This window comes from Mytilus trossulus, chromosome 1, assembly GCF_036588685.1.
Source record: "Mytilus trossulus isolate FHL-02 chromosome 1, PNRI_Mtr1.1.1.hap1, whole genome shotgun sequence".
NCBI classification, from domain to species: Eukaryota; Metazoa; Mollusca; class Bivalvia; order Mytilida; family Mytilidae; genus Mytilus; species Mytilus trossulus.
In genome coordinates, this window is record NC_086373.1 from 41716996 (window position 1) to 41729024 (window position 12029).

At 34.5% G+C, this 12029-nt stretch overlaps 2 protein-coding genes across 2 annotated transcripts; one reads left to right on the forward strand and one right to left on the reverse strand.

Moving 5' to 3' along the window:
• Positions 1 to 574: 574 nt before the first annotated feature.
• On the reverse strand, positions 575 to 4785 carry LOC134724678 (zinc finger protein 227-like). The gene is made up of 2 exons (XM_063587853.1): positions 4687 to 4785; positions 575 to 2906 (listed from the first exon to the last, which is right to left on the reverse strand). Exon 2 carries the CDS (start codon positions 2830 to 2832, stop codon positions 1264 to 1266), a length of 1569 nt encoding a protein of 522 aa, XP_063443923.1. The 5' UTR covers positions 2833 to 2906; positions 4687 to 4785; the 3' UTR covers positions 575 to 1263.
• Positions 4555 to 8931, forward strand: LOC134724689 (gastrula zinc finger protein XlCGF57.1-like). The gene is made up of 2 exons (XM_063587862.1): positions 4555 to 4585; positions 7599 to 8931. The coding sequence occupies exon 2, from the start codon at positions 7619 to 7621 to the stop codon at positions 8882 to 8884; it is 1266 nt and encodes a 421-aa protein (XP_063443932.1). The 5' UTR covers positions 4555 to 4585; positions 7599 to 7618; the 3' UTR covers positions 8885 to 8931.
• The last annotated feature ends 3098 nt before the right edge of the window (positions 8932 to 12029 follow it).

A 12029-nucleotide genomic window follows, 5' to 3' on the forward strand; every position in this document is an offset into this window, starting at 1 on the left:
GATTATGAACAGGGAAACATTTATATAATTGGCCATATTTTTAACACTCACTGTGCAATTTGTGTTGCCATACACACTTTTAATTTTAATCATTATGACACATATGTCAGCGCTTTTTATTCAAACCACTATTCCCTTGATAAGGAACATTGGTGAACAAGGATGTTACTAAGCTCACATCCTTCAATGAAGTTCATGAAGTCAATGAAATTCATAGCGAAATTATTTTATATTTATAAAAGAAGACCTCGAATGGTTATTAATTACCGAGGTGAAATAAATATAATTTTCAATTTTCTTTAAATAATTCATCTAGGTAACCAGTAAATTTTACATAATCCTATCTGAACCAGTAACATGCAGAGTTATCGAACGTTATAATGACTGTAATAGTTGCATATGTATATTTTTGGTATTATATAAACTCATCATAGATACCATAAACTTTATATATACGCCAGACGCGCGTTTCGTCTACAAAAGAATCATCAGTGACGCTCGAATCAACATATGTTAACAGGCCAAATAAAGTACGAATTTAGTTGAAGACCATTGAGGAACAACAATTCATAAATGTTTTGCAAAATACACATTGTTTGTTTAGAATTTTATTTCAATGATTGCCTGAACTAATCATGCGTGTCTATTTCAGTGTCTGGTGTCACTGAACTATTTACAACATACAACACATTTGTGAGATTTTCTATAGTATGAGTTTTTATGTGTCTATTTCAGTGTCTGGTGTCACTAAACGACTAACCACGTACAACACATTTGCGAGCTTTACACCAGTATGAGTTCTCATGTGTCTATTTCAGTGTCTGGTGTCACTAACCTATTCACCACATACAACGCATTAGCGAGGTTTTCTATATTATGAGTTCTCATATATGTCTTTCATATAGTTTCTTGTGTTGACCACATACATCACATATGCGAGGTGTCCGGTGTCACTCAAGTTGCAACTGTCTACCACATACAACACATGTGCAAGGTTTTTACCAGATTGAGTTTACATGTGTCTATCATAGAGTCTGGTGTCACTTAACTGTTTACAACACAAACACTGTCAGATGCAAGGTTTTCACCAGTAAGAGTTCTCATGCGTCTATCATAGTGTCTGGCGTCACTGAACTGTTTACCCAAACAACACATGTGCGAGGTGTTCACAAGTATGAGCCCTTATGAGTGTATCATAGTGTCCGGTGTCACTAAACTATTTACCGTTACAACACATGTGCGAGTTTTCATTAGTGTGAGTTATCATTTGTCTTTTATCTTGTCTGGCGTCACTAAACTGTCTACCACATACACAGCATTGGTAAGATATTCACCTGCATGAGTCAGTTTCATGTGTAAAAGACAGGTACTATTGAGGCTAAACTCTTTCCCACAAACACTACATTTATAAGGTTTCTCATTTGTTAGAGTATTATGAGTACAACTTTGAGTTTTCATGTGTTTACGGACGTTGCTCTTGTCCCTAAATCCTTTTCCACATACATCACATGTGTAAGGTTTTTCATCTGTATGAGTTATCATGTGTATATGAAGGGATCTGATACTTCTAAAACCTTTACCACATACATCACATTTGTAAGGTGTTTCGCCTGTATGTATTCTAATGTGTGTGATTAAATCCTTATTTGATTTAAACCCTTTACCACATGCATCACAAATGTAAGGTCTGTGTTGCTCACCAGTATGAATTCTCATGTGTCTAAGACATGAACTGTTCTTGCCAAACTCCTTACCACATACATCGCATTTGTAAGGCTTATCTCCTGTATGAGTTCTCATGTGTCTAAGAAAAGAACTATTGTTGCCAAACTCTTTACCACACACATCGCAGTTGTAAAGTTTATCACAAGTTTGAATTTTCGTGTGTGTATCAAAGTTACATTTGTCGCTTAATCCTTTATCACACGCTTCTCTGGTATTCAGATTTTCATCAGTATGAGTCTTCATGTGTCTATTATGGGAAGTTATGTCACTAAACCCTTTTTCACATACATCACATTTGTAAAATTCGTCACCAGTATGAGTTCGCATGTGTTTGTGGAAATCACTGCTGTTGTCAAATTCTCTACCACATATATCACATGTGTAACGTTTATTATATTTATAACCAGTATGAATTGTCATGTGTTTATTGCAGTCACTTTTTCTACCAAAATGTTTACCACAAACATCACATGTGTAAGGTTTTTCACCGGTATGCATTCTTGTGTGTGCCGTTAAGGAACTGCAGATATTGAACCCTTTACCACATACATCACATATGAAAGGTTTTACACTAGTGTGAGTTTTTGTATGTTTCTTATATGATTTGTAGTAACCAAATCCTTTACCACAAAAATCACATGTGTAAGGTTTTTCACGTTTATCACCTGTGTGAATTCGCATGTGTCTTATCAAGTTACTTTTGTGATTAAACCCTTGGCCACATAATTCACATGTTGTGTTACTCTTTTCATCAGTATGATTTCTTTTATGTTTTGTACAGTTTCTGGAGTTAGTAAACCCTTGACCACATACATCACATGTGTAACGCTTATTACCAGTATGAGTTCGTGTGTGTTTTGTTAAGGTTTTATCGAACCTAAAACTTTTACCACACACATCACATTTATAAGGTTTATCATGTTTATCAACACTATGAATAATCATGTGTTGAAGGAAGCCTTTTTTATCATTAAATCCTTTAACACACACATCACATGTGTAAGGTTTATCAGCAGTATGGGTTCTTGTGTGTATCGTATGTGATCTGAAGTTACTGAAATCTATCCCACATACATCACATGTGTAAGTTTTTTCACCCGTATCCATTCTGAAGAGTGATCTTTTTTTAAATTGGCGTGTACGTCTTACAGACTGGTCATGTATCACATAAATGTAGATATCTGAAAACACGAAAAAATATCATTTTAATTGCAGTTAAAACAGATAAACAGAATAAACGTGTTTACAAATATAAAAACTGCAACTGCCTGCGTTTATTTCATAAATAGAGTAACATAGCTATATTTTGTATAATGTCAGTAGCATGGGTTCGAATCCCGGAGAGGGATGAACAAAAAATTTGCGAAAGCAAATTTACAGATCTAACATTGTTGGGTTGATGTTTAGACGAGTTGTATATATATATACCTGTATATTGACACCGAAGGTTTGTGGCACAACATCCTGTCCACAAGTTAACATTTTTTTTTCTTTCTGTGACGTATTAAATTTATATGAGAATCCATTTTGTTACATCTTGTGATCAATTTTATTTGGCAATCGCCAATGGCAGTCAGCAGGGTTAAAGAACATCAGTTGTTCGACCTGTTAGTCAAATGCGTTTTGTTTAAATATACTTTTTCACTCTTTTGGTCTTTAGGAAAATGTTGTTTGTGCTGTTTTTAGACCCTTCTACAACGAAATTTGTTTGACATGCACACGTATAAAAATTGCGGTTTTTATCCAACGCAATCATAGGTTTGAACGTAGTTTTCAATTTAGACTCGTTTATATATATATATAAAAAAAAAATTTCTTTCTGTGACGTATTAAATTTATATGAGAATCCATTTTGTTACATCTTGTGATCAATTTTATTTGGCAATCGCCAATGGCAGTCAGCAGGGTTAAAGAACATCAGTTGTTCGACCTGTTAGTCAAATGCGTTTTGTTTAAATATACTTTTTCACTCTTTTGGTCTTTAGGAAAATGTTGTTTGTGCTGTTTTTAGACCCTTCTACAACGAAATTTGTTTGACATGCACACGTATAAAAATTGCGGTTTTTATCCAACGCAGTCATAGGTTTGAACGTAGTTTTCAATTTAGACTCGTTTATATTTTTTGTTTGGGCATGTATCATATTTTCCCTCCGGTTTATATGATCCGTTCATCCTATATATTGACTCTTAAAATTCAAGAGTTAATCTAAAAATGAGGGTACTTTCTCTAAAATTGAGGGTACTTTTTATATGGCCTTCCAAATACCGTTTCGATCCTTAACATCACTGAAGAGACATTTATTGTCGAAATCCGGATATGGTGTACTAAAGAAATATTGACACCGAATGTTTGTGGCACAACATCCTGTCCACAAGTTAACAATTTTTTTTCTTTCTGTGACGTATTAAATTTATATGAGAATCCATTTTGTTACATCTTGTGATCAATTTTATTTGGCAATCGCCAATGGCAGTCAGCAGGGTTAAAGAACATCAGTTGTTCGACCTGTTAGTCAAATGCGTTTTGTTTAAATATACTTTTTCACTCTTTTGGTCTTTAGGAAAATGTTGTTTGTGCTGTTTTTAGACCCTTCTACAACGAAATTTGTTTGACATGCACACGTATAAAAATTGCGGTTTTTATCCAACGCAGTCATAGGTTTGAACGTAGTTTTCAATTTAGACTCGTATATATATATATATATATATATATGCAATATGCAAACATATTAAAACATAGATAAGACTAGTGATTCCGATATCGCTGATCTGTATTATCGACAATTTGTATGTATTTTTACTTTTATTGTACCGCCCTTGCGTTCCATACATTTATATAAATAGCCACGACATATCCCAGGTAACAAGCATATTTATTGAGTATTCTTGCTTTAATTATAGCCTGGGTGTCTATATTGACACCGATATAAATAATATAATATCTTAACATTATTCACTTACTAATTTACTTGTTTCATGTAGAGATTGATATAATTAGCAATTTTTCGAACGAGTTCACAACTTGTCCTTCTATTGGTATCAAAGGCCGATAACCACAAATTTTATACCTATGGAACGTCTGAGAAATAAAACCGGTAACGAAAATCATAAAAATTCCATTTTGCGTCGCAGTTATTTTGTCCATAGCAGATAAGATTGAAAAATGATGAAACAATCTAATCATCAAGAAACAAATATTTTTTATCAATGTTTTCAGTTGTCAACTGGATTTTGAACCTCCGTTCGACAGATGTTGCATGTACAGTATACACATGGATCGACATTTATAGAAAGGTTGACTTTATAATAGTTTAAGCCTTGACCACTTTCATTATTTGGAAATAAAAATAGGTAATTGTTGATGAAAGTTCTATCGATTTTTTAGAGATTTGATACAGAAAAATGTATCAAAATGACGTATTTTGTTTATGAATTTGATATACCGTGGCCATGATATATTTCGAGAAAAAAAAATTAACAATAGGATATATACATTCAAAACCAATGTTATGTCAATTTACCAAAATTAGGAAGACTTAATTTAAATACAAATACGAGATATCATGTGTCATAATAAAATTATATCTCGGTGAGCAATTTAAAACTATCAGAGTTTTTATAAAAAATTCTTTAACAACTTAGGTTATCATGGTTATCTCTAGGAAATGTCCAATATTCTTGAACCTGTCACAGTTTTGATCAGAGTTGCATTTATATAACGTACGATTAGTCATTAAAGTTCAAATAGCAGTGAAATACTGAACTATGATCCCTTAATACATAAACCGAGTGGTCGCTGCCCTTCCCTTTTAATTTCTATTTTACTCCAAATTGATCGTGTCGTAGATTTATCTATCAGTCAAATATACATACATTTATATACTATTAATGACAACAATAGAGAAGTATGCAGAAAGTCTATAATTATTATGTATGCATGGTACATTTTTAGGCAGTTAAGCTGCCTTATGCGAGCACCCTTGTGTTCTACCCAATTAAATGCTGAAATATGTGCCATTGTTATTATCTAGCATGATGTTATGTTATTTATAACTAATTGGACAGCTTTTTCATACTTTTAATTCTTGATTACAAAAAATATGACCAGAAAAACCTTAAATGATCGTCGATTTATCCAAAAGTTTTGAAGTTGCACATAGGAAGTAGGGCCCATTAGGAATCTTTATGTAGTTTATTATCCCCTGAGATTTTGGCTAAGCTGTCAAAGAACAAACGTATGAAATGTTTAATCGCCGAAAATCTCTAAAGACGAGAAGTTAAGATTTCCAAAATGGCAAAAGTCATAGGAATATTGTTTGTCGTCAACTGCGTAGGTAGTCTTAAAATAAGTTCCACTGTTCATCATGTTCATGCTGTTGGCGGCAATTTTAACTTATTAGACGATTTTTTGTATCTTTTCAATTTGGAGGCAGGGGTTCAAATTAGCGGTTGTCCGAGGTCTGCGACCTTCCACTTTTGCAGTCGGACTTTCGACTTGGTAAATAGCTACGCTCGACATGCCCGACTTTAGAGGAAATAAAAAAATAACTTTGCAAATCTTTTTACCAAAGTCTCCTAAAAAACGATCTCAAAACTTTTGTTTTGCATAATTATTCATGACAGCGACGTTCATTTTGTTCAACCGCTAGTTTTATACAGAAAATCGCCGACAAATAATGTGTAAATTCGAGTAAAATCGTATCTGACTTAAACCTTTAGTGAAATTGTAAGGGGGGCCCAACAAATCATTGATGTAACTTTCTCATATTGAAATGAAAAAACTAAAAATCAATCCCCAATTTTTTTTTAATAAAATTAGATTGAAGTTAAATGGTTGCTCCCTATAATTTTTTTTAGAACGTTTATGTAATATTTACATGTATATATAATACATAAAGTGTTAATTGAAATTTCTATGACTATTTAACAGTATTCTCATGAAATATAAATATACTTAGTCTAGTAAATAGATATAGACGTAAAGTTTACACAAGGACAGTCTATAATGTGTATAGACGTTGTTTTTCCTCTATTATCTCTACTACAATTCGAGTAAATAACAAATTCAGATCTCGAGTGTGTTCGTTTTGGACATGTTTCTGTTTTTTATTTTCTAAAAACTGATTAACTGTGAATTGATTGATTTTCCCCAATTTTAGTAAGTCTTTCATTTAGAGTTGCATTATTTTTGCAAGAGACTGATCTGTAGTTACTGGAACGATTGTCTAAAATTTGTGCAATGGTCTTACAATGATTTTCTCCATGTTTTGGGGTTATTTTCCTGTTTCCTGTGAAGCGGAAAAGAAGTTATATGAAAACGTTTATTATAGCTAGAAAGATACTTCTCTAATTTTTGTGCTATTTTCACATTAATTTTTCCTTACCGGTGTGAGCAAAATATTTCTCCTCAGTAGTGAAAAAACTTTTCTCGGCAAATGATTGATTGAAATTTCATTGTGACGTTAAATTTTCTTGTTTGCTTCTGAATTTTTTACTGTGACGTCATAAAACAAAGGCGACTATGCCTGATGACGTCACATCAAAAGTTCACAGCTTTCCTCAAATCTTTGAAAAGGAAGATAAAATCATAAGAGAAACAGATTATACCACAGTGACTGTAACTCGTGTATTACGATATTTCTCCTCTCAACAGTTAAATTTTAAGTATTTAAAAAGCTCGGCAAGCCTCGCGCTTTAAATATTAAAATTTATCTGTCTCCAGTGGATAAATGTCGTAATATACTTGTTGCAGTTGTGGAATCTATAATATATCTTTCAGTTGGGCATAAAATGCGAATTGTAATAATTCATCTTTGAATTAGCTGATTTTGCAGTTATTGAACTTATTCTCATCTTTATTTTCTTTTGATTAGACTCAAAGCAACTGACAGAAATGAAAAGTGAAGACGCCTGTACAGGAGCAAATGAAATTTCCTGCAACGGAATATCAACTTCTTCTACGAGTGTCTCCCTTGATCGGGCAACCGGTCCAATAATGGAGGATCGCTTAGTTAGCTGTTATGACAAAGGAATTAACTATATATGTAAAGTGTGTGACAAGGAGTGTAGAAACAATGCTGATCTAGAGGAACATATAATAACTCATACTACTGGAAATCAAGCTTTCAAATGCAAAAAGTGTAAAAAAGAGTTTGGCGCTTATAGTGTGCTACAGATGCATTTAAAGACACACGCTAGGAGTCATATATGTGAAAAATGTGGTACAGGTTTTCGTAAGGATGATGACTTAAAGACACACTTGAAAAGTCACTCTGAAAATAGGCCTAATGTATTTACATTTGATGTATGTGATAGAGGGTTTAATGTGTATAGGTATCTACAGACCCACATGAGAACACATACTGGAGAAAAACCTTATAAATGTGATGTATGTGGTAGAAGATTTGCTTGCAGTAATTTCAAACGAACTCACATGAGAACGCACACCGGTGAAAAACCTTATGTTTGTGATGTATGTGGAAAAAGTTGTAGCCAGCTTAGTAGTATACAGAGCCACATGAGAACACATACAGGTGATAAATCTTTTAAATGTGATGTATGTCGTAAAGTGTTTACTAACAAATGCTGCTTGAGGAGACACACAAAAATACACACTGGGGAAAGACCTTTCAGATGTGATGTATGTGGTCATGGGTTTATTCAGAATTGTGACCTGCAGAAACATATGAGAATACATACTGGTAACGAAGATAAACTGTATAAATGTGATGTTTGTGGGAAAGGATTTACTAACAAATGGTACTTGAAGAACCACACAGCAACTCACATTGGTGAAAGACCTTCTATATGTGATATATGTGGTAATGGGTTTAGAAAAAAATGCGACATAATGAGACACATGAAAATACATACTGGTCATGTGGATAAACAGTATAAATGTGAAATATGTGATAAAAGGTTTAGTAAGAAACAGCACTTAACAACTCACATGAGAACACATACTGGTGATAAACCGTATACATGTGATGTATGTGGGAGAGGGTTTACTACCAGTTGGTGCTTGAAGAGACACACAACAACACACACTGGTGAAAGACCTGTCAATTGTGATATATGTGGTAAAGGTTTCATTCAGAATTGTGACTTACAAAAACACATGAGAATACATACGGGTGAAAAACCGTTTAAATGTGATTAATATTATACATGTTATAAATGGTTTAGACAGAATATAAAATAGGATCAGAATTTACTGTATAGTTTGATAGTAAGTAGAAATACTTTCCGAGACACAAGATCATGATACGTACAATTATACCTTTTGCATGTTTTACAAATATCAATGGTTCTTTAATGGCCATGAGTAGCAGTTGGATTTTTTAAAAATTCGATGCCACTTCGATCATACAACATGTGTACACAACAATGTATTTATAGGCACATACAGCATTGCCGCATGTGTTCATCACATTTGTGTTTATAGGCTCCAACGTGTGCCCAATGGATCAGAGGCGGATCCAGGGATTGGTGAGGGGAAGGGCTCCAGAGTTTTGACCTGCCCATTTAAGACGAACAAATCTTGTAAATTGGGACTTATTGTTTGAACCCCTCTTAATCCTGGATTGCAACCCCCTTTTAAAAACGGCTGAATCCGCATCTTTGGATCAAATTATATATATATTTACACCTTCGGTACATTATATCATGTTTATATTCTTCATATTGGTTTTTTACAGGACATGAATTTTAGATAAGTCTGTGCATACATGTAGCATGTGTATTGAATTGTAAAAAATAATGTTCCATATTTACTCGTATTTGCTATTTAATGTTACCTTAGCTACTTGTCATTTTCTATTATAACACATGTACATATCACACAAATATAAATAAGTGTATATAAGCAATTAATTACACGTCGTCGTATGGACTTCAACAATGAGAAAAGCATGCAATTAGTACCGTATATATAGTTGGATATAAAAAGGCCGAACATATATAAACTTTAGGTTCTAAAGAGCTGTTCGCCTATAATTGCCTCCATCTACTTCATTTTAACTTTGGATAGTTTTCTCTTGCTGTAATTATAGTCTGTAGGTTTTCTGTTCCTAAAAGCCTCATTTGTGGACTGCTATTGACTCTTTGCAAGTAGATTTTATATTTACTTACATACAGTACTGGTGGAATTACCACCAACACCATCAATGTCCTCAGCAGCAAAGCCAACTGTCATCATGTGGTCCGACCCCTAGCTCGGTACGTATACACTCTCAGGACTTGATAAGGGTCCACAGTGGTGACATACATGTACAATTATAGTTATAAATGGTACAGTTTCGTCTGCAGAATACAGGCGTCAAACATCAGCGTATAGGTCCGACGTACGCCGGGCGTGGGAATAAAATCATGTACGCTGCCAATTCGCTAGTAATTTTGGATGCATTCAACCTGTCAATCATATCTGTATCGTGTGCACAACGAGCTTGAAGCGTGTATTTGTCGTAGGAGAAGCGTACCTAACGTTTATCGGGCGTTGGCGTATGCCTGGCGTTTGTCTAACGTAGATGAAAATGCACGCTACGAAGGAAAAAAAGTCATTTGATTGTATTTGAGACTCGTCTCGGTCGTATCTGGGACAATAATCCGTGCTTTCGGCGTGTTTTCGACGTTTTATTATGGGGAGTTTGTGACAAACACACCCGCAAATGATTTAGTTAAAGTCGAACTATTTTGAAGCGTATACAACGTGCCCTAAATGTGTCTAAAACTTATCTGTAGCGTTTTCAACGCGCTTGTAGCGTATGTATTACGTGCGTGTAGCGTACTGGTATACGCTACACAAACGCTTGATCTGAATGAAAATTGTTATGCTGCATAAAAAGTTCCTGGAGTTATAGCGTTCACCAAGCGTATACCTTTGCATTTCGACGTACTTCAAACGTATGTAACGTGCGTTTAAGCCCCAGTCCCACTAGACCACGATCGCACCACGCTCACTGCGATCTAAAATAAATTCAGATCGTAGTGAGGTCGCGGTATGAGCGGCATTAAAATGTTAATTTTCGTTGCTTTCGCGATGATGCTACGTCCTCAGTACGATTCTACAACGATCCCGCTACGATTATACCACGTTCTCACCGCGCTTATTCTGCGACCTCACTACGCTTATCAAGATTTTTCTACGCTCATCACGTTTTCACTACGACCATACCACGAGTTATCCGATTGCAACACCATCGTACCACGCTTCTACTGCGATTATAGCACGTTCTTACCACGATTATACTACGTCCATACCGATCTTACCACGTTCTCAGCAATAATATCAAAATCGTGTTCCATATCAATACAGTTCCATTCCTTCTATTTCTGATTAATACGTACATTGTAGATTTCTCAGAAACAATACAGTCATACCACCAAAATCTACTAGAACAAGTGGGCGTGGTGGTAGGGGTTGATTCAGAGGCAGAGAGAGCTCTGATAGTAACGAACCCTGATCCAGCAGAGATGTCGACACAAATACAACCTGAATTACAACCTATGCCTGGTCCATCAAGCTCAAATAACGATATTTTAGTGAACGATTAATGTAGAGATGACACAGATGTGTGAATATAAAAAAAAAATTAGAATATGTGGTATGATTCCAATGAGACAACTCTCCACAAGAGACCAGAATGACACAGAAATTAACAACTAAATGTCACCGTACGGCCTTCAACAATGAACAAAGCCCATTCCGCATAGGCCTCGAAATGACAGTGTAAAACAATTCAAACGAGAAAACTAATGGCTTTATTTATGTTCAAAAAATTATTGAAAAACATATATGTAACATACGGAAGCCGATAAGGGCCATTCAAAAAAAATATTTTATCTCGTAATTACGACATAGCATGTCGTAATTTCGACATAACATGTCGTTATTACGACATCGCTATGTCGTAATTTTGACATAACATGTCGTAATAACGACATCGCTATGTCGTAATTTCGACATATCATGTCGTAATAACGATATCACTATGTCGTTTAAACGACATAGCTATGTCGTTAATACGACATCGCTATTTATAAAAGAATATGTATTATGATTGGCAAGAGACTAAATGACACAGAAATTAACAACTATAGGTCATCATAATGCCCCTAATAATTAGAAAAGCCCCCGCATAGTCAGCTTTAAAAGAGGGAGGAAAGATACCAGAGGGAGAGTCCCCGAAATGATGTTATTATTTAATTATTAGCTCCCTTGGTAAAACTCCAAATTTCATATTTAATGTATTTTATTGTTAAATAATTTACATGACGCTTAATAAGTATATATTTGTTAATTGTAT

Excerpts from the sequence above, each read along its gene's own strand:
- LOC134724678 (XM_063587853.1), bottom strand. The coding sequence starts at position 2,832 with ATGGATACGGGTGAAAAAACTTACACATGTGATGTATGTGGGATAGAT.
- LOC134724689 (XM_063587862.1), top strand. The coding sequence starts at position 7,619 with ATGAAAAGTGAAGACGCCTGTACAGGAGCAAATGAAATTTCCTGCAAC.